The sequence below is a fragment of the Rhipicephalus microplus genome, unplaced genomic scaffold (assembly GCF_043290135.1).
Source record: "Rhipicephalus microplus isolate Deutch F79 unplaced genomic scaffold, USDA_Rmic scaffold_15, whole genome shotgun sequence".
Classification (NCBI taxonomy): domain Eukaryota; kingdom Metazoa; phylum Arthropoda; class Arachnida; order Ixodida; family Ixodidae; genus Rhipicephalus; species Rhipicephalus microplus.
Window position 1 is genome coordinate 18,860,925 of NW_027464588.1, and position 27,645 is coordinate 18,888,569.

General features: G+C 45.1%; 1 protein-coding gene across 1 annotated transcript; it reads right to left on the bottom strand.

Moving 5' to 3' along the window:
• Window positions 1-1,071: 1,071 nt before the first annotated feature.
• Window positions 1,072-6,214, bottom strand: LOC142784607 (uncharacterized). The gene is made up of 5 exons (XM_075883030.1): window positions 6,184-6,214; window positions 5,163-5,494; window positions 2,899-3,028; window positions 2,323-2,439; window positions 1,072-1,346 (listed from the first exon to the last, which is right to left on the bottom strand). The coding sequence occupies exons 1-5, from the start codon at window positions 6,212-6,214 to the stop codon at window positions 1,213-1,215; spliced, it is 744 nt and encodes a 247-aa protein (XP_075739145.1). The 3' UTR covers window positions 1,072-1,212.
• Between the last annotated feature and the right edge of the window lie 21,431 nt (window positions 6,215-27,645).

Genomic DNA, 27,645 nt, shown 5'->3' on the forward strand with positions numbered 1-27,645 from the left:
TGCGCTGTTGGCGACTGGCCATATTCGGCATCGCGGTTCCGGTCGGTGCCCTCCTGGTGGCAGTGGCGGTGTTCCTCTGCTGCTCGGGCTGCTCGGCGAAGGGCGCCACATGTAAACCTTTGGACGCAAATTGCTTGAAGTATGTTAAGAAAGGCAATATGCTGTATGATGGCACCATAAATGACACGAATGTAAGAATTTGCGACCTGTAGCATTCACGTTATCACCATCGTGGTTGCAATCGTCGTTGTAATTTTGTGTCCATCTATGGACGGACATCACACTCGGTGACTTGGATCGATTGTGATGTCGGTTTAGACGTGCAGCTGCAAATTTCCTAACCATATCAATGCGCCTCTAGTTTCCTCTCAGTTCGGCGGTCTCCCAATGCAAATTTCTTACCTTAAAACCATTTATGAAACACTAATGAGTAAACAGTTACACAGGGTGTGTCATGAAATGTGCGCAACGTACAGAAAAATGCGACAATTTATTGCTGGCTTCAAAATTGCTTTTCTTTTCTTACAGCGGTATGCATCTCTATGGATTGGAGACATTTTGCATTAGCAAAAGTGATTGTGCCCTGAAATATTACAGCATATATACAAAACCTAGTTTTCGTTCCTACTCTAACGTGAAGTTACGACGCAGAGTGAGCTTCTAGTGACGCAAGCGGTCAAAAAATTGTCACTTATCCACGATCGCATCGCTCGGCGACGCACAAGATGACGTCATCGCAACTCGCTGTACGAGCGCTTCTGATCACCAGAATCGGTACTGTAGTTTGACGTAACGCTAGTGTCGATGTGATAGTGGAGAAGGTTGGGGACCATGTCGTCCCTCTCATATTTTGTCGATGTCAGTAAGTGCGCCAAGCAAAAATTGACTACAATGTCAAAATAAAATGTTATCAGCAATCTATGAGCTTCACGCCTGATCGGAGTCGTCTTGATATGCTGGAGATTTGTATGACGACGTAAACTAGGCTTATGAAATTGGTGCCGTACCCATTTAAAATCCAAGGTACATTTACTGCCGGGAGTGATCACCCAACGGAGCTTTACAATAATGTCATATATCGAATAATGTGATTTATTTGTAACGAGGATCAGGCCAGCATGAATAACAGCGAAACGGAGTAAGTTAGCTCGCCTGCATCATGTAGAAGAACTGCACCGGACCAGGTCTGGCTGCTAATTCCAGCCTGGGGAGTTACATCTGTGGACCTGGAAAGGCGAAGTGGGGTCCTACCATTGCAGGAGCCACGGCCACGGGCAGCAGACAGGGCAGTGGTGGAGCCAGGGCTGGAGGTGCGGCAGCCGCAATAACTGGCCAGCACAGCACCGCTGCATCGTGGAAGACTTAGTTCCATTCGCTTGCTTCTACCACGACGAAGCATAAATGACTGCTACTGGAGTGCAGTAGACGCCTCCTGTGTTCAAATGAACACATGAGGCGCACTTTTTGCCATGTTTACCAAAAACATCACCCGACACGTCGGATTTTCTGTGTGTGAGTGAAAGCTCACAAAAGCTCAAAACAGGCGCAGCTCAAGCACACATGAAACACCCCGACAATCTTAGTCGGTAGGTATACCGTGAATGCATGCCGTGGGGGGGGGGGGGGCTGCATTGAGGCACCGCGCTTCTACCAGGTGACTATTTCGGTGATTTCTTATAACACTGGACTTAAGTGAATAGCGACCGGTAAATCAAAAAAGGTACCTGGAAGATTTCGGAGTGAACTCTGCATGCTCAAGGCTGCTTCAAATGAAAGTAAAAAAGATTGGGTTTAAGCGTACTTGAGGCAGGGTATGTATATGTGAGAAAATGTGTTTAAAAGTTTGAAACAATTGTGATTCGTTAGTCTGCCCCCCCATTTATGCCTGCTTCTTGAAAGATGTCATTCGCAACGCTGTATGCTTGATATGTGGAATGGTTTTTCATTTTGAACGCCATATTATTCCTTTCCTATTTTTCGACAGTAATTGGTGCATCTTTTGTAATGCGACTTCGACACGAAAACTTAGTGGAATCTGGCTAATTGAAATCGTTAATATTTTACCACACTTTCTTCACCGGGAAGAAAGATACAAAGAAAGAAAGAGAGAAAGCAAGCAAGCGAAAAAGAAATAAAGTAAAAAACAAAAAAAACAAAGAAAGGAAAGAAGGAAAAGTAGGGCTTAGCCAGAGTTCGCCCCAAAATTTAAACCTTGTACTTGGCATGGGAAAAGAGGGCATGTATGAATAAAAATGAGCGAAGGGCAATGAAGCTAGACGTTAGAGTCATCACGGCACTCTAATAATATCATGGTAAACTCACGCGCTGCGGCTACTCCGACTGTCATGTGAGCAGCAGCGGTTTGGGCTGTTTGGTCAAAGAACCATTCCATCGTTCGGGCGCTTGCATCGAAGAACTGTGGCAGTCCAGGGCCGTTCACTTGTGGATGAGATGAAAAGACGCGGGAAAATTATATTAGAGCTCGTCTTTTTAATGTAAAAAGAAATATATTGCCAACGCAAGAAGACACGGCGGGGTTTTCAATGTTAGGCATATAATTTGTAGGCCTAAATGACAGGAAGGAATACAATCAAATTGTATGTGTGTTCTGTCGCATTTTATTCGGTCATAGACGTTGCGCTTTCAAGCATACACATGTCGCACCAACAAGGTCGGAAATCAGCCCTTGCTAGCTGAACTTTATCGCCGAATACATCAAGATCTGTCAAATACTGTCACGTTTAAACAACGTTCCACGTAGATAAAATAAGATCAAACTCCTTACCTTCGTCTGCATCACCAACAAGATCTTGACAAAAGCAATACAATGGTAAGGTATTCTACGCTGTGCTACCACACCCAATTGGGAACCTACCGCAAATGGTTGTGAATACTTACGCACAGCAGCACCATCTCTGCTGAGGGCTGCCAGTGAACTCAGCTGGTTTAGTGGGTAAGTGGCTGGCGGCTCACAGGAGGTGACAGTGCCAACCCTACGCAGTGGCGGTGGCGGAGCTCTGCGTAATCGCTGAATATGACCACGGTATCAATAATCATTCAATAAGTCAATCAATCAATCAATCAATCAACCAGTTAAGCAATCAATCAATCAATTGATATGCACTCAGACAGTTTGTCAAACTAGGGACAGCTATGTGCACAAACGTGTGCAGGGTTCCTCAATGAGGGAGGGGGGGAGGACGTTTTACCGCCGTTCCATCGCATCATCGCCCCCCTCCCCCCGCTTTCCGCTTCCTTGTTTTTTATCAATTTTGACGAAAAGAAGCTTCGCAATACATGCGAAAATCTAAAGAAGCGAGTCCACCGTAGTGGAGTAGTCGTTTAGGAGCTCTGATGCCGATCCGAAGGTCGCGGGTTCGATCCCAGTCGTAGGGGTCGCATTTCCATGGAGGTGAAATGGTAGAGGCCCGTGTACTGTGCCATTTCAGTGCATGCGGCAAAGAACACCAGATGGTCGAAACATCCGCAGCCCTCCCTTACGGCGTCTCTCGTAATTATGTATCGTAGTCTTGGAACCTTAAACGCTACTTATGATTATTCTTTACACGTTTATTAGCCGGTGGTCAGCGATAACGCGTAATGAAGAAAGTACGAGCAAGGCACGGACACTCACACGAGCGGCACTCTTCTTGTAGATGACCCACTAAAAGGTCCTCGTGAGTGAAACACGTTACTAAGTTCGTAAACATCGCTACGTTATTTGAATGAAACGAAGACATGATTCCCGCACTGGCCTGTATTCGATGCCCGGTTCACAGGGGATAAAAATTGAAACAGCTCTGAGTAAGCAAAGTCAGTGGTTCCCGACCTTCATTAACGTAAAAAGAAGCTTCATTGTTAAAACCTGCATTTTCATACCTTGCACAAGAGCGGCGACAGGGACAATAGAGTAAAGTTAAGGGACCGATTTGGCGTTCTCTTCTGTGGTAAGCTCCTCACCTCTCTCCCTGACCATTTTCGTCAGCTCTATTATACGCAAGCTTATGATCATGTACAAATAGATAGAAAAACGGAAACAATAGATGCTGGCTGTTGACGCATGCACCACATACGTGTTCTCAGTGTGTTTTTAAGTTCACGTTGATGCGAAGTGTGCCCGAAAGCGGAGGCCTGTGCAAGCGCTGCTTAGCATTGCTGCAATCTAACTTCTCCGCAATGCGGAATTCACTAAGGCGAAGCCATCTTGACGTGCTGTCTACAGTCGTCCCAATGCTATTATTATTCGCAATACTAGTTTCCAGCCATCTGGATGAACAACAACAAAAACAACAACAACAACAACAACAACAACAACAATAATAATAATAATAATAATAATAATAATAATAATTACCCCTTACCATCAAAACTGGTTCACAAGTTGTGAAGAACATTTAGGAACAGAACACTTTGCTAATTCGACTAAACACTTTCGGGTTTACACGCTGTGTTACCTTACCTGATTGCAAGAGAAATGATTGAAAACGGTTCATTCAGTTTTTCTGGTTAGGCAGATTTCTCGTAGCTTGAAACCGGAGGTGCAATTTTAATTATTCACTCTAGTGACGCGCTTCAAGGCCTATGCTGAGTGACATGCTAATTGACCTGTCTCATTCTTCCACTACTGGTCCTGCTTCAACAACAACAACAACAACAACAACAACAACAACAACAACAACAACAACAACAACAACAACAACAACAACAACAACAACAACAACAACAACAACAACAACAATAATAATAATAATAATAATAATAATAATAATAATTACCCCTTACTGTTTCTAAAGAAAATGTGACAATTTTGACCTAATTAGGCTACCGTGTTTCAACTCGTATTACTGTCATAAGCCAATGCTGCTTTACAGCCAATGTTGTAAATAAGCCAATTTTGCTTACTGTTAGCTAGGGTAGATTTACAGTAGTTATCCGCTGCTGTGACAGCATTGTTGATTTTACGGTATGGATCTCGTTCCGGTCAATGGCATTGTCATTAGCGATCATACATCGCGCGAAGGCCGTGCTGTTCCGACTGTCCTCTTGCTTTTTTCCTTCGCTTTTGAAACACCACCTTTGAATTCGAAGTTAATGCGGCAGCATAAAATTTTAGTGGCGTTCACACGTCCTTATCTGTCTAATGCCTTAATACACGCACTTACGCAGTATGGCCGTGCAACTGGTCTAGCCGATGCGGTGGATGGTGTGGCAGCCGTCGACCTGCCAGTTGGCGTTGTCCGACCGTCGGCCTGAGTGCTGGCCAGGGTAGCAGTGGTTGCCCACCGCCTGAGCTGGAGTGGCAGCGGGGGAGGTGACTGTGGAGGCCGAGGTAGGTTCTGCAATGCAGGAGTACTTGGACCCAGGGATGCAGAGGTGCTCTGTTCTTCCAGCTCCTGGTCTTCCAAAGGCTCCTGCTTCACTTTGCTGACAATCGCCTTGGCTATGCGCGCCTGCTCCTTGCGTCGGTGTGCCTCGTGTGGGTTGTAGACGTAGCCTGTGCATTGACGAAATCACTGTAGCGTGGTATACGCCGTTCGAGCGATTCACGTCACCTAAGTGGTATGATTTTGAAATGAGGCTGCATGCACAAGCATTGAAAGAGTGCCTAAGGATTAGCACAGCGCCGAAGCTCTTCAGATCAGCGTTACGAAATGCGCGTAATGGTCAGTGATGCGACACGGCCTTGAAGGCTCGTTCACACCTGCGACCGTTTGCGAGTGGCGATGAAAAGCGGTTCAAGGCCATCATTGTTCACGCCCGAGTGCGACCTGTACGCATCGTCATCACACAGAATTCATGACTTCTCGCATATAGCTTTCCTACCTCCATGTAGCTCACTCTGCCAGTGTCCCGCAAAGTAAGCTCACGTAATGTTTCTGCTCATGGGACTTGCTCAGAGTTTTGTAACTGATGCCGTCCGGCTGAAAAATCAAGGAGCGAGCGGATGAGCCAAAGCAGTCACCTTGTGGCCGAGGCGGTCGTTTGCGACTATTTGCAACCAGTCGCTTTTCAACTACCTTTATCGCACGACCAGTGCCAGACCTAGGTGTGAACGAGTTTTAACAATTGATGCAGTTGCTGCTCTCCAATAGAAACGGCATTTGGCTGGAATTCTATACAAAAACGCTCGCTTGGTGAGGGGGATACCTTTGATGTATAACGATAGCTTTCATCTTCACCAACTGTCCCAGTCAAATCCTTTAGGTGGACTCATTTTGCAGGGTCAGTTTACCGTTTACCGTACAAATGTACCACAAGTTCGTGGCTGGCATGTCACTATTTCAATCTACCATACATGTATTTTCCACTATAACCATTCAATCACGTTATCGTACGCGCCCCGAGCAACTCGCACAAAATTGTATCAACTTCTCGGATAGTGTTTGAAACGGATGTTTTGAAACGCAACGGTAATGTCCCACAGCGTGAATGGTACAGTAACAATCATATCTGAAAGGTCCAGATGACGGTGGGCAGGATAATACCGGCGAGAAGTACAAAGTGGGGATTTCAAAAGACGCCTTTAACAGAGCGACACGATTTTGGCTCTACTCCTTGTGATCACTTTCACTTTTATGTTTAGTTGATAGAAAAATAGATAGATAGATAGATAGATAGATAGGTAAATAAATAGAAAGATAGATAGATAGATAGATAGATAGATAGATAGATAGATAGATAGATAGATAGATAGATAGATAGATAGAATTGTGACCCCCGTTCAGGAATCTCATTGACTGACCTTGCATTACTAAACTGATTTTTCGTTAAATTCAGCAGATCCCATGCAACTTGGGAATCGACGTTATGCGAAGCATGCGAAGGGAAGGTGGCCGTTTTGCAATATATGTTATTGAGTGACACGTTACGAAATGACGCTAAGTATAAGCGAAGTGTTGTATGCACAGACATATGTTGAAAAGTCGCACATGTTTTATATAACCAGTTGTTTGCACTTGCGACATGATGTCAACAGCAACATGAGTATTAGCAGCACAAGAAGCGGTAAGCTGATATGTAACACTTGTACATGAGGATGGTAGCCCTGGACACTGCTACAAAAAAAAAAAAAACCCACAGCATATCCACAGAGTGAATGATAATGAGTGGGGCAAAGCCCTTCCGTGATTCCGTCCGTCCGCGCGACCATCCGTGTGTCCCTCCACGCATACGTCCGTCTGTCCATGCGTCCATCCTTCCGTACGTCCACGCGTCCGTCCATCTGTCCATCCATCTTCTAGTCTGTCTGTCAGTCCATCTAGTGAACACTCCAAGTACCCCCATCTCACATCTCGCATCTCCTGGGGTACATACCCGCTCCTCGGGTATGTCCATCCGTCCACTCGTCTGCTAGTCTGTTGGTCCGTCCGTCTATGTGTTCGTCCGTGCGTCCATCTAGTGAACATTCCAAGTACCACCATCTCCCATCTCACATTCTGGTGGCTACGTACGACAACCACGAAGGATGGACAGACCACGCCTTAAGGAGCTTCGCCTTTAAAAACAACAGTACATTGTGCCTAAACACAACTGCCGCTAACGCTACAAAATGGCTATATCGTAGCAGTACATATATAGCGTTTATACAATTGCAGATTCACAAGCACAACTGACGTTTCTCCCACATGACGTCCAAACAGCGCATTTTTATGAATTATTATAGAGACCCGGCGTTGCTCTGTGGTAGAATACTTGATTGCCATGCAAAATGGTAAGACTCGATTCGTACTGGGACAACAGCATTTATTTTTTGCTTTCATCCAGCCAACGCTGCCGATGTCACTTTTTTAATACTCTCGCATTTGAATTACCAATGTTGTGTTCGCTGTTCCTGGGTACATAGAAAGTGTCAATCACCTGTGGTGCATAACCACCACCAGTGGCACATACCCGCCCACGAGTATGGCCACCGCGTCAGAAGGTGTTTGACGAGTACGTGTTGGAAGTGTGAAATTAGACAATTTTAGCTTACCGTTAGCGCGATAGCAGGGTTAAAGAAATAGCCTTACCGTGCAGAAACCGTACGTTACGGACAGCTTCTTATAGTTTAGCGGGATAGCGTTTACACGGTTTACGTGCCCTAGCTAGGATGGTGGTGCCATCTATCGAACAGTCGACAAGTTAAAGAACATGACAAAGAGGAGAGATCTTGTATGTTCGCCTGTGTCACCGTGCGAAGTATAGTTACAAGAAAATTTTAGGAATATTAAAGGTAAATAAATATAAAACTCACACAAAACGCTAAAACAATTATGCTTCCCATTTGTTTACACCGATTTTCTATTTAGGCGTAGGGACGTTCACATTAAGAAGCTATCTGAAAAATTACACTTGCATATCCGCAATATTTGGTCATTGAAGCCAACTGTAGGCAAGCGCAGTTATTTTAAGCAGCCGTTTGCTGTGAACGAAGTCTACCTTTCAACAACTACGCATAATCACTTCGAAGCGGGCGCCCGTAAGCGCTGCCCTATTTACGTACACTGCGTACAGCACGCTAACACGGTAACGTTAAATATGAAAAATGACGCACGTACGGTAACCAGTACGAGCAACGTACGCATCTGTGCATGCGCACTTTGATCCCGCTATCGGTGCAAGACCGCTAGCCGCTAAGCTTGGTATACAATAACTGTTCCCTGTTCATGCTACGACCAGCGGGCCATATTCGTCAAACCACCTTACTTTTTCATAACAATTCAGGGCCACCCCAAGTTGAGCACCCACACGTAGGCGGCTGATAGATAGATGCGCAGATAGACGCCAAAAGTGTCCGCAGTACGGACACAAATCATTTGCATTTAAATTATACCAGGATTTTGATTCGGTGGATTGCTGCTGCTACGGCCGCCTTGCGCCGATAAGATTCTTTAGCGGCCGCGCTGAGAGAACGCCACAATTTACCCAGTCGGGTGCTCACACGCTGGTTGTCCTCCTGCGTCGAAAACAAGCACAATAATTTTATAGGGTTTCACGTGCCAAAAGGACATAATAATGAGACAAAAAACATGAAAACACACCTAAAGAAGCCATCAGGTTGTAAAGATATGGTGAGCCAGTGTATGTACGGGAGCTTCATACGAGCTCAAGAAATGCCGCGAGTTTCTTCAATAAAGTTCAACCTAATATCCGAGTATTTCACTTTGCCTGTATACCTACAAGTCTATTAGACGAAGTTTCCTCACCATTCTCCGTGAGGTCACATATAATGACGACGCTTACAAGAGCCTACCTAAATCCTCTTCAGTGAAAATGAAGTAGATTGTCCTCTTAGGGTTTAACACCCCAAGTTTGAGAAACTTTTGTGGAACCAATGGTGCCAAAATATAACTTTGGAATTCGTGACGTCATGCGTGGGAGTTTTGGGCTAAATTTGAAAACGAAAGGCTGACCTTGATTTTCTACACTATTAGTGAACTTATGATGATAAAATTAATGATGTTACCATTCTCATAATACAATTTAGCAATTTCAATCAATTCAGTGTTTCTCTTTAATGTACCTTTAAGCTCTATCATTGTCCTAAAAAAACCGCAAAAAAGAATGAAAGTGAGTAGAGTGCCCAAGCCCTGAAATGTGATACCAATGGTTTTAGCATAGCGACTCCATTCTACAGCAACGACGGTACCCACTGCCTCTCATATTTCTGCCTCGCTAAGAACGCGGCATGCGTTTCCACAACCCGTTGCAGCACTACAAACGTGGCTTCCAAAGGTGACATTTCTGTGATATAAGCGTTTGCATCGAAATTACGGCGACATGACGTGATTCCAATATGGTGGGAACGGAAAGTAAGTGCATTGCCTAGTGCTAAGTTTGGTGTTCCGATCCACGAGCACTGAATTAAAGTATATACGAGGCATTACGCCTACAAAGCAAATGCTAAACGAATAAAAAAGTTTCCGCTGTCATGTATGCGATAGCGCCACGTGTTGTTGATAAGAGCGGCCTGCTAAGCTTCCCTGTAATGATGTGACCTGACTGCGATCAGTATAAAGCTGGCATGTCTAGGCTACCTCCCCACTCCCCCTTTTCACTTCTTTTCTACCGTCGTACTTACGGAACGATATATCAGCAAAGTGTTTTTTACTGTTTTACCTTCATCTCCGGGATTTGGACGTAAGAGCCGCGCACGTTGGAGCTCTGTGCAGCTATTACCCTCGTAGTCGGCAACTAGACCAATCAGCGTTGCTAAGAAGGGAAGTATAACAGCAATAAAAATTATGCGAACAGCTGGAGAAACTCAATGTTTGCGAGGAATGGCTCGATTGCTGTAGAAATAATTCGAGCTCCCAAATGAGCCTCGCAAGTGCTTTAAGCTAAACGCTCACACTGTGTAGGTGTTTTTTGTTATGTATAGAAAACGTTTTGTGGAAATTTTTTGTTGCAGAAAGGGAATGCTTTGAGAAGTAGAGAGGAAACTGCACGTACGTTAGGGTTCTCAGCAGCCACAGATCGCCTGTTCTCCATTGCGAACAGCATGAACGCGTTCGGGGGCCGCGTAATGCGCCTGCGCAGCTGATAGCCATGATGCTCTCCGCTGCTCATTGACGGACCTGCCACGCTGAGGTCGGGCGGCTGCGTGAAAGATATACGTAAGAAAAGTACGCAAGTTTATCCGCAAACGTAAGCTACACAGGGACAGGAATAAAGAAGGAACAAGACAAGCGAACATGGATTCATACCAAGCCCGATTTACATGTTTATCAAGTCTCTCTTCTTTGTTCTGCTCAATATCATCTGTTTATGAATCAAAGGGGTCTTGAAAAGGTCGCTCCTAAAATTACACAGCGAAAACTGCCACAACCACACCTATTAGGTAGGTGACGTTTTGAGTGAAGTCAGCGTAAGAAGATTAGACATGTATGAATAATTTTCGTGGCAAAGCGTTCATGCTCGATAGGCTTATCGAGGCTTTGTCTTGCTAAGCGTCCATGCGGGTCGACTCTTCTCAGGCGTACATCACCTAAAACCGAAATCATACGCTTTGCGAGTGCTCAATCTAAGCGGAACAAGACGTGGCCGGCTACAAAGGCCATTGCCGCCACACGCGCGTCCAATCACAACCTCCGCGGCCTAACGAAATTTCCACAAGGTTTCTTCAAACTTTTCTGTACCTCATCCGGTGCAGTGGTCGCTTCCGTTGCTGCAGTTGCTTCCGCTTCTGCTCCCGGGGAAAACGGGTGACCCTCCACAACAGCTGAGACAGTGGCTGATGACGATTCTTGACCATCGCCGGCAGCACCGTCCACGGAGTCTAAACTGTCCAGAAAGCCTCCGTCGTCGAATGGCGAGCCGGCCACCGACGAGTCGTCATCCTCTTCTTCCACCAACGAGGCTGCAGAGACATGGTAAGAGCTTCGCACAGCCGCCGTTCCACGAACTTCTAAGGCATAACTTTCTTTTCAACTTGCATAATTTTACGGTTGAAGTGAATGTGGCTGAATTTAATTAATGAATAATGGTAGGAATTCCAAGTCTATCTTCAACTGGTTTGAAGGGGAGCTTAGCGCCCACGAGGATAACAGAAATCAGGTGCCCTTTTCTCTCCTTCAAAAACCACGCATTCATTCTCTCCTTCTATCCTTCTCCCCCTCTATATCTCTCCCATACTTTTGCTATGGTATACATTTCTATACCATGCATTGCCATGCTGTAATAAGAGCTGCTTGGCTCATATCCACCGAGGTTTCAGTTTACGCTACGCGAAGAAACCTTGAGCTGTTAGGATAGCTCCGCTGGCTGCGCCCCTGCGCCAAGTAATCCCATGTCGTAATGACAGCATTTTAAGCGCACCACAGAGGCCTCCGCAGTGCTCTCGACCAGTCATAGTTGACAAGGCGGTGAATTTGACAATATGGCGTAATCAAGTGGTAGTTAGGATAGAACCTCTTGCCGATCACACACTAGGTGCATCACAAGAACTTTGAACAAAAAATCGAAGAAGTTTTTTGAATTCCAAAGTGTGTTCAGCGAAAGCCTGCGCTTGTTAAGACGGGGTTGGTCAGAATGGGACGCGATGCGCGCGTCTTCTTCAATGAGTTGGCACGCTGGGCGTGACACTAATTTATAGCGTGTGTTCCAATGTTCACCGTAGACGGCTCAATACACAGCTAACTTGTCAGGGGCCATCTTATGTTTCATTCCAATTCTAAAGTAGTGGGCAATAAAAAGGCATCGTCGACAAAAACGATACAGGGTACTTTTCTGTCCAAACAAGATGGAGGCTAAGCGAAGTGCTCAGACAGCTCGGATCTCGTTGGTATATATATGGTCGTTTGAACACAAGCAAATGCGTTTCCAGATGTTCGATTGGAGTAGAATTCAATTTTTTGTAGATATAAAAACAAAATAAGGCAAAATAAATAACAGTTACATTTCTTCATCTTAGATTTCTCTCTTCAACGTTAAGTAGCGTAGCGTACGTCACGTAGAGGGCACAAGAAAAAGCTCAATTTTTCGAAAAACATGGGCTCTTCTATGGTGTCAGCGTAGACTGTATATTTCATGCTGTGTAGTATCGGAACACATCCGTGATAATTGGCTCCATTTCCACATGTTTCACTGCATCTTTCATCGAAGCCGATAGCCTTTGCATCTGGAGAGAGCGAATAAAAGATTTATTTGATGTTCTGTGCGAGAAAATCGGTGAATCGGATCCTGGAGGCGCTACGTCAAGGTGCCTCAATGTTCGCAGTGGGCAAGTGCCACCATCATATCGTATTAGCAAAGCTAGAGTATACTAAAATGTTAGCACATTCTAGCGAGGCGCAGGAAACACCCCCTTTTATGCTAAGCGTCGCATTGTCAGCCCAATGTAATAAACGCAAAGATCCTTAGAATTACGTATTTACGTCTTTTATACAATAAACACGTCGCAGTATACTGACGTGTTCATGTTTTGCCTCAAATATACGCAAAACCTGATTTATAATCTATACTACGCGTAAGTAGGAACTCGGAAACCATTGCAATATTGGTGGGGGCTGTAGATGTAGTTGAATTTTGGAATAAAAGGCAAACAATAGAAGTTAAAACCTGTTTCGCGTGACAGACAGACCGATCAGAATTTTTGCGTCAAGTACCCAATAAAAGGCTATCGTCTTTAAAAGTGTCCCCAAACACTTTTCGCGGCCTCATAGTTTGACATGTTTTAAAGCTGGTTGCGTACACTGAAGGTTTGAGAGATAAGTGCTGCAAAAACGGCAGCGATAGGGGCACGCTTTTATTTATTTTCTTCAATCAACGGCGCCTGGAACGTTCCCGACGCGTTTCCTTCAGAACCGTGGCGTTAGGCGCATTCTTCGACAAGCTTTGCAGTTTCCAAGCTGGAAATTCGAAGAACTTCATTCTCTTCCGCTTTGAGGAAAAAATCATGCTAAACAAACAGTTTGCCTCATATCTGCATGTTTTTGCAAATCTCGTCGAAAGGCGATAGTCTTGCGTGTGGAGAGAGTGAACAACACATTTATTTGATGTTCAGCGCGAGAAAATCGGTGAGTGGCATTCTGGAGGCGCTGCGTTAGAGTGCCTCGAGTGTGCAGCGGAGGCGAATGAGCGCATCAAGCCACGTCATACGTGAGACATGAGTGCCATTTGGTAGTTTTTTTTAGAAAACAAGGCGCGTGGCTCTGAGATGGTTGTGCGCGCCCATCTCAGAGGTGATAAGGTGTAGAACGCAAGGCGACCGGTAGGTGTCACCATCATCTCGTCTTAGCAAATCGTTGGAAACACTTCCCGTTCCGTGCAAGCGTTACATGGTCAGCGCAGCGTGATTAACGCTACGGTCCCTAAAACTACTTATGTATGCCTTTTTTAGTAAAAGATGCACATGCAGAACATATACGTGTTGTTACGGTGCCCCAGAAATGCGAAATATTTGCTTTTCAATTGACAATTGCACAAGCATGAACGCTCAAGCTTGAAAACATTGGTGGGCGCTTCGGATGGGGTCGGCCATTTCAAGCATAGAGTTTCTCAAAATTAACTAGAGGGCACTCTGGCGCTGCGATCGTTCAGCGACAATGGGAATGATGGGTAGTACACACATTTGCCTAGTCTTCGTATTTGCGGGTGGCGAATCGTACTTGCGGCTTCATTTATTGCTGTGTTTTGATTTTGTTTTGAAAAAAAATTCAACCCTTTTGAACTTCGTAACCCAATTTGGAAAGGTAAATAAAAAAAAATAGGGTGGTGAAGCGCGATCGCTGAACATTTGCTGATTTTTGTTTCGTGAGAAAACAGCTTCATGCCATACGAACACACACGAAGCCAAGAGCAGGCCAGAAATGTGAAGTTTAGACAAGTGTGTGTACTACCCATCATTCCCATGCTCGCTGAAGCACTGTGCATTGCTGCTCCCTTAGACACTAGCGCCAGGGTTCCCTCTAGTGTATTTCGGGAAACTCCATGGTTTCAAGTACCCGATGCAAAAAAAGTAGACAAACACACAAATGTACAGACAGACCAAAATTTTTTGCGCCGAAGGTCCCCAAGAAAGACTATCGTCTTTAAAAAAATTGACGGCAGATCTACGAGGTGAATGATGATGAGATTGGGCGAAGCTCCTGCAAGTAATACCGTGAAATTTCCTTCCGTTAATTCACCTGGCGATTTGCGCGCTTCCTCGCCGCTTCCCATTGTCGGAAGTTTTCAAGATCTGCTTCGCGACGTTGACCTGCTGCCTCGGCCTCTCGTTCCCGTACGGAAGTATCTTGCCGACGCTGACGTACCGCTGCAGCTTCTTGTTCACGTACGGCGGGATCTTGCCGACGCTGCCTTGCTGATGCGGCCTCTCATTCTCGTACCGAATGATCTGGCCGACGCTGACGTGCCGCTGCAGCTTCTTGTTCACGTACGGCGGGATCTTGCCTACGCTGCCTTGCTGATGCGGCCTCTCATTCTCGTACCGAATGATCTGGCCGACGCTGACGTGCCGCTGCACCGTCTTGTTCACGTACGGCGGGATCTTGCCGACGCTGCCTTGCTGATGTGGCTTCTTGTTCCTGTACAGCAGGATCTTGCCGACGCTGCCTTGCTGATGTGGCCTCTCGTTCTCGTACGGAAGGATCTTGCCGACGCTGACGTGCCGCTGCAGCTTCTTGTTCACGTACGGCGGCATCTTGCCGCCGCTGCCTTGCTGATGTGGCTTCTTGTTCCCGTACAGCCGGATCTTGCCGACGCTGCCTTGCTGATGTGGCCTCTCGTTCTCGTACGGAAGGATCTTGCCGACGCTGACGTGCCGCTGCAGCTTCTTGTTCACGTACGGCTGGATCTTGCCGACGCTGCCTTGTTGATGTGGCTTCTTCTTCCCGTACAGCAAAATCTTGGTGGCAACGTCGCACAGCTTCCCAGCGCGCTTAAGCCTCGCGTGTTCTCACTTCAGGGTCCTGTCTGCGAGCGCGCGCTGCCGGTGCCCTGCGCGCCCGCGTTTCGGCATCCTTATTCATACGAGCACACAGATACGGCAACGAGCATCGGAAACTACAAACCTGTATTGATATGGTTTTGATTATAAAACCATTGCTTTAGAAAACACCTGGCGTCTTTCATTAGGCAGCTAGCGTCTTCTTTTTGTTTTGCTTTATAAACATCTGGCGTCTTTTCGTTTTGCTTTTAGAAAACATCTTGCGTCTTTCGTTGGTTTATTTCACCAATCAACGGCGCTTTGAAAAAAAAAATATTGTTTATTCACGCACAGGAGAAATCTCACCAGGCACTACCAGGTAAACAATGGCTGCTACTGGGAATGAGAGACAGCAGAAGTCGGCTTTTAACACTTCTACTTCTTCTAACGTTTCCTACTGGAAAATGCCAATGGCTGGTAATGGGGAATGAGAGACAGAAAAAGTCGGCTTATAGTTTGTGTGCACGCTGCGAATTTTTTTATTGTTCAAGAACGCACAGGAGAAATCTCCCACCGGCACCACCTTGGAGGTCTAAGCGTAAGACTGGTTACACACTACGACTACGACTACGAGGTACGAACGGGTGCCGCTATAAGGACCTTCACCCCTAAAAAGAAATCCAATAGTGATCCTTATTTTGATGCAATGACTTGATTACATTTAACGTTACATTCATCCAATGATGTGGCGGCAACGTTCCGGCGTCATTTCCGCTCGCAATAGTTCTGGCAAGCACCACTACGAATTATGCAGTTAGCACCTATGTTTTTGAGCGTTAAAGGGCCCTTTTAATAGCAAAACACAATCCGTCGACGCAGCAGGCATTTTCAGGCGCTCCCCGGCGGCCCCAGGGTGGCTAAGGGAGTGTGAGTGAGAGAGATGCGTGTGCATGGGAGCCATTTGGCCCCATTCGATCGTTGATTCGACTGACTCGAACGCTCCAACTAGACGCTGTGTGATAACGTGAAGTCTGAGAGTGTGAGAGGGGAAGAGACCACAGCTGGCACTGTGACAGGGAACGTATGGAGGGATGTATGAACGCACAGACGTGAGCACGAGACATCAAAGGCTATGACATCAAAAATTTAGAAAGGAAGCTGTCACAACGCCTTACCGACAAAGTTGAAGCTAGTGCTTGCCCCCCCCCCTCTTTTAAATAAAAAATGGCCTGTTCTGGTGACTTTTTTGAGAGTAAGTGACGTTGATCTATCATTATATTTGGTAGGTTAGTTGTAAACTAAAAATCTCGGTGGAAGTAACAAATCGAGATGAGTACTGGTGATTTGATCTTCAATAGTATTTCAGAAGACTTTGACACTTTCTAATGAAACGGTTTACACCGTGACTCACGTTGAGCAGTGCCTGCCCGAAGAAAGTTGCAGTGGCGTTCAGCACTCAGATGAAGCCCGCAATAAGCGAGCGTACGACGCATGCACAACGCTAACGCAAAGCTTTGCGTTGGCCTCTCGAATTAAATAGGCAGACTTGCGAGACAGAATGCAATTCTTTCTTCGCCGAATGGTATCGCTTTACCGTGCTCCTACTGAGATGGCGGTCACACCTGCCATCTTGTAAGATGCATGGCTTTACCCTAAAGCAATAATTTGCGCTTCATTGCCCAATGTGTCGAACGTCATGGAGCCCCGTCCAGTTGTGTTCGCCAACTTACGTTTTTTCAGTTCAGCCATAGGGCTACGGGCCTCTGCGGGTTGCACGGCAGGTTCCGCAACTGAAGTCCTGGCAACAAGACCTCGCTGTTGGCTTGTAGCGGAGACGATTACTAGCTGGCTTGCGCCTCGATGTTCTAAGAACCCGGTAGAATGTCGTAACTCAAGCTTCGGCACGCAGGAACATGCACAAGCGCGAGGACCGTGCGTTCGAAACGAGAAGAAATGCACGCGGATATCTTCTTCCTCGTCTTCGCTTTATGGGCTGTTTCACGGTTAAAAGCACTCTGGTGGATCCGCCATGAGTTCATCGATAAAAAATTCCAGCATCTCTATGGAGTTTTCCGACTTCTACTAGGATATACTCAAAAACACGGCTGTGGTGGTCGACAGCCAGGGAGAGGTACGGGACGCCCTGACGACACTTACTAAAGACTACACTGTGGCGGAACAAGCCGCGATTGCTTTAGCTATCAGGAAAAGAAAATGGCTATACATCTATAGCGACTCCAAAGCAGCAATTAACAGCTTCGACAAGGGCTATGTCGCAGGAACTGTGATTAAACTTACGAACAAAGTCAATCCTATCAATACTGAAATCCGATGGTTTCATGTGCATATGGGACATGTGGACCAAACTCGAGTCAACCTCAACAAGGTGACGAATGAGCTGGCACGAGGACTCACTTGCCATGCCGGTGAGACCCGACCCGACGCCCACTACAATTCCGGGGACTATAAAGATAATTTATTCACATACAATGACATCATAAGATACTATTACTTGGTGCTCCACCGTAGGGTGTTGACCAGTGCAATTCTCCCTTTAAAACGGGGAACACTACTAAGAAGAATATTGAAAGCATAAAAGAAGAAGAAAAACTTAGTTGGTCAGCGTGAATGGAACTCGCGTCATACGCCAACAACGTACTCACTCGCCTCAAAATATCAACGTAGTTGGAATGTATATAACAACTGGCACAAACAGCGAAAAACATTTCTGCAAAAAATCACAATTACGACTTCTTTAGAACAGTAACATCACTCTTGATGCATTACCCTGAAAAAGCGAAAGTAAAAAAATAAAATGTAAACCAGAACTGACGACCTGTGGCACCATCGGTTTCCCAACTGCACGTCAACCCCCTATGCCAGCTGAACAGCTAGATGGTGGGCGTCTAAAATGACTACACATTTTGGGCAACGTACCCTTCCCCTCATTTTTTCCAGTACACTGACGTGGCGGGCCGTAGTCAACGCTTAACAGTGATAGGGCTCGTCGATAAAGCTGCATCGCTTTTATGACGGGCCCCCTTACTCCAACGATAGTACTGCGTTGACGGGCCCCGTCACAATAGTCACTGCCTCTTCTAATACGGCGTTCCGCACAATGCTAATGTTGGCCCTGGACGTAGTACCTTACCACTATCGTATTATCTGACGGTAACCACAAATCGTTCGCTGCATCTCCCTGCTCGATACTGTTGAGGCATAGTCGGTTTCGGTAAACCAAGAAAAGCGGCTGGCATACGTCAAACTTTCGAAGTCTTTACAATCAGCATATAAAATCATGAGACGGCAATCATAATTTTATTTTTATACTTTCCGTAGCAATCAGAAACTTCGGCATACTTACAGATTCTCTTTGTGGCAATTTCTGTTCGGTGTCTTGACTAAGTCAGCACGTGTCTCTACTTTAGTGTCCTGCTTTGGAGTCAGAAGCTGGTCACCCTCTGGGACTAATTTTACTTCCCATTCGCAATTTGTTCATGTAAGCTGAAATAAAGCCATTTCAATTTTTGCGAGGCTTACATTCTATACTGGTCTTTGCCGTCACCGTGATATGCCACATATTCTCTTTGGTCCCTGGGTACCCATTTAGGTACAGTTGTTTTGAAGGCTCTAGATAATCACAGTTCAATATCCGCGTGTCCAACTTTGTCTTGGCACAATAAGGATAAGTTGCTTTCACGAAGGAACTAATCGAAGCAACGCGGTGCCCTGATAAGTGGCGCATCGTGTCTAGCCATATTCACAAAACGAGCGAACAGAAATGACTGAGTACTGCACGAGCGCTCATATGCGCACTGCACGAATGCTTGGCTGTGTTCTCGTTATAAGTGAAAGTTGTTTCCTTATTTTCAGCGCGAGCGACAACGTCTGTATTGCATTTTTTCAACTTTGGAGGCCCTATAGATCACACTGAAAGTCATTTTTGTCTGATAATTTTGTTTCACCCAATTTAGAGACATCAAAAGATCAGGAGCACGCAAAGGGTATAATCACATTTTGAGAAAACCATTCAATTTTGAGGATACATCATTTTTTGGTGTTTGTTTTTTTTCTTGGGTGCAGGGAGTGAAATAATAGTTTTGAAAAAGCTTTTTTTCTTGATGCATTCTTGTGACTGAGGAGAGTATGTATATGTGCTTATATATTTAGGAAATCATCCTAAAAATTAGAAAAACGTTTTCCATGCGCGGCATTGAACGAGGGACCTCTCACTCCGCAGCGCGCAGCGTCAACCAATGAGCAACGCAGGCACTCGCTCTTGAACGTTCAAATGACGAGCTATTTATATACACCACTTACCACTGGCAGTGAACGTCTCGGGGCGAGTATCAGCGTGTTCATAACATTACCAGTGAGACTACGAGAAGCGCTAAAGGTGCGCTTGGCGCCCTTCTCGGCGCGATGCGTGGTCATGCGTTCTCCTCCTAAGCATATTTAGCCCCACAGGTAGTATAGACACCGATGTGCACGCGCTAATCTCGCGGGGGGGGGGAGCATTGTACGCCTTTGTCCTTCACTATAACGATCACGTTGTAGTTCACTTCAGTGGCTGCAAAGTCCCGACCTGCGAAAGGACCGTGCTTTTTAGACACAACAAGGTAACAGCCGTGGCACTTGTTAGTTCGCGCTCGTCTGTACATGGGAGTGCGTTTCGTGCATCGTATTTCTTTGAGCAGCGCAATAAGTGTTGAGCTGTGAGCGTTGTTAGTTCGCTCTCGTCCTGTTTGTGTTATTTTCGTACGTCATTTGTGACTTTTGTGCACAGAAACATGCTGCACGTTTTCAATACGCTTGCCATTCCTCGCGTGATATTCCACTTTGTTTCAAGGGCCTTCAAGTGCATGCCGCCTCCGCTGGTACGCACATAAAGGCTCTCTAATTTTGTTGCTATCGCGTTCATTGCTGCGGCCTTGCGGTGAAAATGTGACTTCTTTCTGTTGAATGAACAACAGATATACTTATGGCGGCAAATGTTTACGTGCAAGTTGAACACTACAATGCGTGTTGGCAACATCACCTGCATACTTTGAAAGGAAGCCGTTCATAGCACGCACATGACTTTTATCCTAACCAGCCATCTTTGAAAGCTGTGGTCACAACAAAATAAGAATGTCGCTGCGTAACGAATGTGGTGCCCTTGATTCGTTAGTTTACCCTACAAAAGGAAGAGGTAACGAATAACCTTGAACAGAGTCATGAATTGCACAAAACAGGCAGCATATGGGTTGCGACCAACCCAAACAGCTCTGATAGAGATTGAGCTTTGATAGATAGGAGCTCTGATAGTCAATGAGTTCTGAAAAGGAGCTCTGATGGATACTTGATGTTCTTCCTAGAATAAAAGTACAAATGGAATGAGCCGGACAAATGACGCCGTATAACAGTGACAGGGATAATTTACAATAAACTTTGCACAGCCGTGGCCACGTCTGTGAAGGGCGCACGAGCAGCTGGGCTTCCCTCTGCGGAGCCACACCTTGAGGCAGTTTCGGGCTCTGACATGATGTGTCAGGAGCATGCATGGCGTAGCAGTCAGGCTGACCACGCCAGAGCCCGAAACTGCCTCAAGGTGTCGCCACGCAGAGTGAAAATCGGCTGCTGACATGCACTACAAAGACATGACCACGGATCTTCAAGCACATGGTGAAACCAAGGAACCTGGGTGGCAGCCTTAAGGAATACTTCAGGAGGGTTGATATGTTGGGACCTACAGGCATGTGCAGGGAGAGCAACAGAGGAGAAAGCCAAAGATGTTTGGCAGTTAATGTTCGCCGTCATGGGTGGCTGATACAGACTTTTTCTGTGATTAGCTGCACACTTGAGCGCAGCTTGAAGATGCTGTAGCAAAAATATACGACTTACTTACGCGAGAGACTTAACGGAAAACAACTGTGTTCGTACGTGAAGTAATCAGCTGCTAGGTATACACAATATTGCCACCGCACTCGTAAACTATATAATGGAGTATGCCACGTTACGGTTACTTTTAATTAAGTGTAAACTTAACGTGCAAATTGACTGTATCATACTCTAAATGTGAGAAATTCAACACAAGCCAACAGTCTTACCAGTTATAACACAATCAATATGCTTACGAAAATTACAAAGAAGCTGCTCGACAACGGTGATATGTTAAGCACAGAAAACAGTTACACAGACATGAAATGCAAAATAAAAAAATAATTGAACAGCTCTCACAAATCGTCAGACATTTTATCCACAATGCTAGATTGTGAAGTTAACAAGTATATCCTGCCGGCCGGGTGTAGGAAAGATGTCATGAAGTTTTATATAAAGTTACTAGGTAATGATGTGGCGTGGCAATCGTCCAGAAAAATTAAGCCCACTGGGTGGTAGGGTTGGTTATCTATATGGTACTGATGGCTGCGACATCACACGCTCTGTATGCGTTATTTTTACCGCTTATCTTCTAGTCACGAGCAGTTGAGGTTATGGGAGTCACTCTTATCGGGCGGCTACTTCCAGTGGCACACATGCTGCGCATGACAGATGCGCATGACACAATCAGACCATTCACAAGGAGCAGCTGTTGCTATGGCCAAAAGTTTGCTACGCGCTGGTGGGCGTGCTTTCACCATGTGCACCGCCGAGACGTAGGCAAGTGAACAATGTCGTGGCCCGTGCTTTTTATGTAATTCAAGCGTGCTCTTTGAACGTTCAACCACTAATAAATTGTCGAAGTTTTCATCAACGGTTTCCACATCTTGGGACGGATGATCCGAACTCTTCGAAATTTGCAAAAGAATTCTAGCTATTGATTTTCAGAGAAAAGAGGTAATCATGATTAGCCGTGCAGCACATTATTCTGTAAAAAAATATAGGGAAATGCTTATAATAAAGTATGTGAAAGCGAAAGTTTTGACATAGCCGACGCGTGAGTGCGCCGCAATCAGGGTGTCACCGTTTTCCGAACGTCTTGCGGGGGCCGCCCATGACATCGTCTCTTCCTGCCCAGCATCACTACTGCCCTTTGGGTCAACATCCTACGGTGCCTTGAAACAAGTGCTTTCACCATAGCTTTATCAATTTTCAATGGCAAAAAAGACATTTCAAGTCATAAAGACAAACTTGAGCCAAATCTCTGTACTGGCTGCGTCGTTATACCATGCGGGATAAACCCTCACAATTGCAGATCCCATACTGTGCCATACCTCTCTTTATATTGCGCCAAGTTATTCTTTAAGAAATGTCACACGAAGCTAAATATTTTAGACCCGTTTTGTGAGCGAAAATCTGACATTTGTGTTAACACATACGCTCCACTATACCTTACGACAACTTTCTGTGGCAGCCGATTTGGAGCCGGCACGCTGGCCGAAATGCAGTTAATGCCTATGTTGGTATTGCAGGTTCTTGTCGCTCTCCTAGCTGCACTGGATTTTGACGCGTCCGGTCAATGGGCGGTGATCCCTTTATTTCCAAAGGTGCTTGCGGGGACGACATCGTGCCACTTGGCTGCAAGGGACTGCCCCAAGGAATCGCCAGCTATCTTCGACGACAGGAACGCCAGCGATACCGTCTGCATTGAAAGTGATATGGCGGACACTCACCAGTATCAAGGGCCACGTGACCATGTGCAACCTTATTTAAGCGCACGACTATATGCCTTTGTGGGATTTGGAGCCGGCACGCTGGCCGACATGCAGTTAATGCCTATGTTGGTATTGCAGGTTAGTGAACACTGCTCTTTTCATGTACGTAGATTACTTTGTGCACTGCCGGCTCATCAAACAACGACATGCTCTGTTTGTAGTTGTAGCAAACGAGTGAAAGAACGTGCTCGCCATAGAAAGTTCCGTTTGTTTGCTAACCGGGTACTGTATTTGATTCTATTACTGTTGCTTTCCGGTGATGTAGAGAAAAATCCTGGCCCCCGCAGTGAAACTGAACTAGAATTGCTCAAGAGTTTGCAGGCAGGTGAGAACAGCATCATGAAGAAGCTGGATACTATCCAGGAAGAACTAGCGAAACATGAAGCTATGCTCCCTTAAATAAACCATGAATTGGGCAAAGCTGAAGGACAGATTAAAGTTCTTAACTCGACGGTAGAACAGCATGGAAACGTGGTCAAACCGCTCGAAAAGAAAGTTCAAGAACTGCAAACAAAAGACGTCGACCTTGAAAGTAGAAGCCGAAGGGCCAACCTGGTCTTTTATGGCATTGAAGATGACAAGGGAGAGACGTGGCAGCAGTCTGAGAAACTGATTAAGGACATCTGTCTAACTAGTCTTGCAATAGAACTGACGTCAGTACAAAGAGCACACCGTATCGGTCGATTTAACAAGAAGTTCAACCGGCCAATTGTTGTTAATTTTTCCTCGCACAAGGAAAAAATGGATGTCCTTAAAAACGCTAAGAAATTCAAAGGGTCTGATTACAGTGTAAATCAGGACTACGCACCAGAAACACGAGAAATCCGAAAACGATTGTGGAACTATGCTAACACTGAACTAGCAGACAGCAGTAGCAAGGTTAAACTAAGTTTTGACAAACTAATTGTTGATGGCAAGGCCTTCACGTGGGACAAAGAAAAAGAAAAGGTCGTTTTAGCTCTAAAGAAGTGACACCCTGCTTGTAAGACCGCCTCATCCTCACGCAACCTAACAGCTGTTGTTGTAAACTGCAGGAGTATTGTGAATAATATAGATGAATTCGTGGGCTTAATTGAATCGACAAAGGCAGAAATAGTGTTTGGGGCAGAATGATGGCTGATACCGTCAATCAATAATAGTGAGGTGTTTCCTAGCCACTTTAACGTTTACCGAAAAGATAGGGCAAGAACAGGTGGAGGAGTATTTTTGTTAGTTCACTCTTCCTTACGGTCATCTGAACTTGATATGGGGCACGATGACGTAGAATCGGTCTGGTGCACGGTGACACTTGCTGATAATATGAAATTTATTGCCGGAACGTTTTATCGACCAACAAATTCTGAGCCGGATACGTTGCAGCGACTGTACGACATAATTTACAGAGCATCAGATCAGTTTATACTTGCCGGTGATTTCAATCTACCGGATTCGACATGGTATAATGGAACATGTATCGCCTTGACTGGTTGTCGCGAAAACATCAGTATGAAAAACATCGCTGATACGTTCGGTCTTACTCATTACGATACTGTGGCCACAAGGAATAATAACATTTTAGATTTGCTTTTTTGTAATTCGCCAAATATTGTAGACTCTGTGACGTGTATACCCGGTATCAGTGACCCTCTCGCGGTTTTAGCGACTACTAAACATGTGATCAAGAGACCCAAGCCCCGTCAATCGAGGAAGGTATATTTTTACGATAAGGGCAATTACTCTGCTATTTCTCGGGAATTATTTGCTCATTTGCCTGTTTTCGATTGTCATTGCGAGAGCACCGATATTTTACAACTGTGGTCTCTATTTAAAGCAAAAGTCATAGAACTAACGGAAAAGTATGTGCCATGTACAAACGCGGTTAAACTCAAAAAGTGCAAGAAGCCATGGGGGACACCAGTGATTTCTAGATCAATAAGGAAAAGACAACGAGTATACAAGACATTTAAAAAAACCCATAGTAGTTATCAGTACACCAAGTTGGTCGAGATAACTAATAAATATAAATCTAAAGTTCGTAGCGCAAAGGATCAATACTTCAATCGACTAAACGAAAGTATAAAAACGAACCCAAAGCATTTTTTGGAGATACGTAAGAAACTGTGGAGCTGATTCAACCGGAGTAAACAAAATTTTCCATGATGGTCAGATCTTGTCCAGCGACATTGATAAAGCGTCGTGTCTTCATGATTTCTTTCACTCCGTATTTTTACCTCAAACGTATTTTGCGAAATTATCTACGCTGGCAGAGCCACCTCTGGGAATTCAGCCATTAATGCCACCGGTTGAACTCTGTGTGAGTGGTATCGAATTCCTTTTAAAAAATTTAGACGAAACCAAGGCCCCTGGTTCAGACGGTATTTCTCCACGCGTGTTGAAGCGCTGTGCCTGGCCAATAGCATCTTATTTTTACCTAATATACAAAAAATCTCTCTCCATTGGGGTTCTGCCTGAGGACTGGAAAATGGCTTTCGTGGTTCCCATTCACAAGGGTGGTTCCAAAAAAAGAGGCCAACAATTATAGACCTATTTCATTAACATCTATTCCCTGCAAAATACTAGAGCACATTTTTATAAAGACATAATAAAACACTTAGTTCAACATAATTTATTAGTTGATAATCAACATGGTTTCCGCAGGGGCCTGTCTTGCACAACACAGCTGATTGTGTTCTACCATGATTTAGTGTCCGAGGTTGATGACAACGGTCAAACAGACTGTGTTTTCTTAGATTTCAGAAAGGCGTTTGACACCATGTGCCATTCCTTGCTTCTTCGCAAACTCGAAAGGGCAAATATTGATAAGAAAGTACCGAATCGGATAGCCTGTTATCTATCACAGCGTTGACAATGTGTCATTCTCAATGGTACTACTTCTACGGTGGAAGTAACCTCGGGTGCCCTCAAGGGTCCGTTTTAGGGCCGCTACTGTTTTTAGTTTACATTAATGATATTCCTGATGGCATTACTTCTCGAATACGTTTATTCGCTGACGACTCAGTTGTGTACAGAAAAGTAAAAAAATGATCAGGATTGCATTGAATTGCAGGCTGACCTTACCCGAATTGTGCAATGGTGTGATAAGTGGAAAATGCAACCTAATGTGAAAAATGTGTGCACGTGTTTTTTACTAAAAAAAGGATGAAGCGCTTCACTTTTTGAATGGTGGCGTCATTGTTCATCAATCAATGTATAAATACTTGGGTGTAACACTTACGAGCGACTGTTCATGGAATGCGCATATGCATGCTGTAGGTGCAAAAGCTGCCAGAGCCCTAAATTTCATTCAACGAAATCTGAGATCCTCCCCTGCTGTCCTAAAAAGTACTCCGTATATTTCATTTGTCCACCCGATATTGGAATATGCATGTTGTGTGTGGAATCCACGCCAAAATTCCTAAATTGATCTGATCGAGAAAATAAAGAACAGAGCGGCAAGGTTCGTTCTCAGTCGGTATAAGTGAGGTGACAGCTGTACTGAAATGAAAAACGAGCTGGGATGGGAAGCGCGCTTCTCTCGCCGAAGAAAATTGCGTTTGAAATGATTATTTCAGGTATACCATAAGAAGACTGGCATCAATAAAAACACTTACCTTAAACCACCGCATTATCTGTCTAGAAGGTCTGATCATGACCTTAAGATTCAAGAATACTGGACTGGAACGAACCTTTATGCTAATTCTTTTTTTGTTCATACTGTACAAGAGTGGAATCAATTGTCTTGTGACCAAGTGTGCTGTCATAACGAAGACTTGTTTTTTTCAAAGCTGTAACCCCCGCCCCCCCCCGCTTACACGCCTTCGGGCAAAACAGGCTATTTCTGAATAAAGAAAAAATAAAGAAAAAAGGCTTAGAGACCGACGCACACTCTTTTTATTACACTTCTGCAGGTAGTCTAAAACACTTCTATATTACGTAGCATAAATGAAAATGTAGAACAAAAGATATTGTCATTATAGTCAAGATAGTTCGCATTGTTATCAAGAAAACGTATTCCGTGTGGTATTTTTGTTTTTCTCTGTTTCTAGTTTTCTGGTGTCATTTCACCTTTTCCTGCCCCGGTAAATTACAATGGCGCTGCCGGGATGCAGAGAGTTGACGTCAAAGCTTGTGAGTGACCATCAGTACGCGTTCTAGCCCCCTCGAAAGTTGCACCAGTGACCTTACGATCTTCAGTGAAACCAGCGAAATTGCGATTGGGAACTGTAAGTAAACTTTTTCGTAAATTGTTTCATACTTTGTCTATATTTCGGTAGTCCGCTATTGCTGATACAATAACGTTAAATATCGCGTGTTGTAACACCGATACCTTTCGGCGTCTATGGGGGAGTGGTTCCGGCGCTTTGCGATGGCAGAGGTATTCGAGAATAAAATATCCAGTGGAAAGCTTCACCTTGGCAACAGGCACGTCTATGTCTATTACGCGGCTGACTGAGCAAAAACACCGTTCTTGGCTGAGCAAGGAGTGCGTTTTATTCGCCTGGATTCACGAGCTTGAGTTAGCTGCTCGTGACATAGTTGTGGCCAAGATATTTGCCAAGGTAGGTACAACTGGTAGCGAAGGCTCCATAGAAGCCCATACGTTCAGAAGATGGCGGCTGATCAGCTGCTCATAGGGCTTAGCGCCATCTCTGTGAGGTGTAATACCACCGGCGGAACAAAAAATAA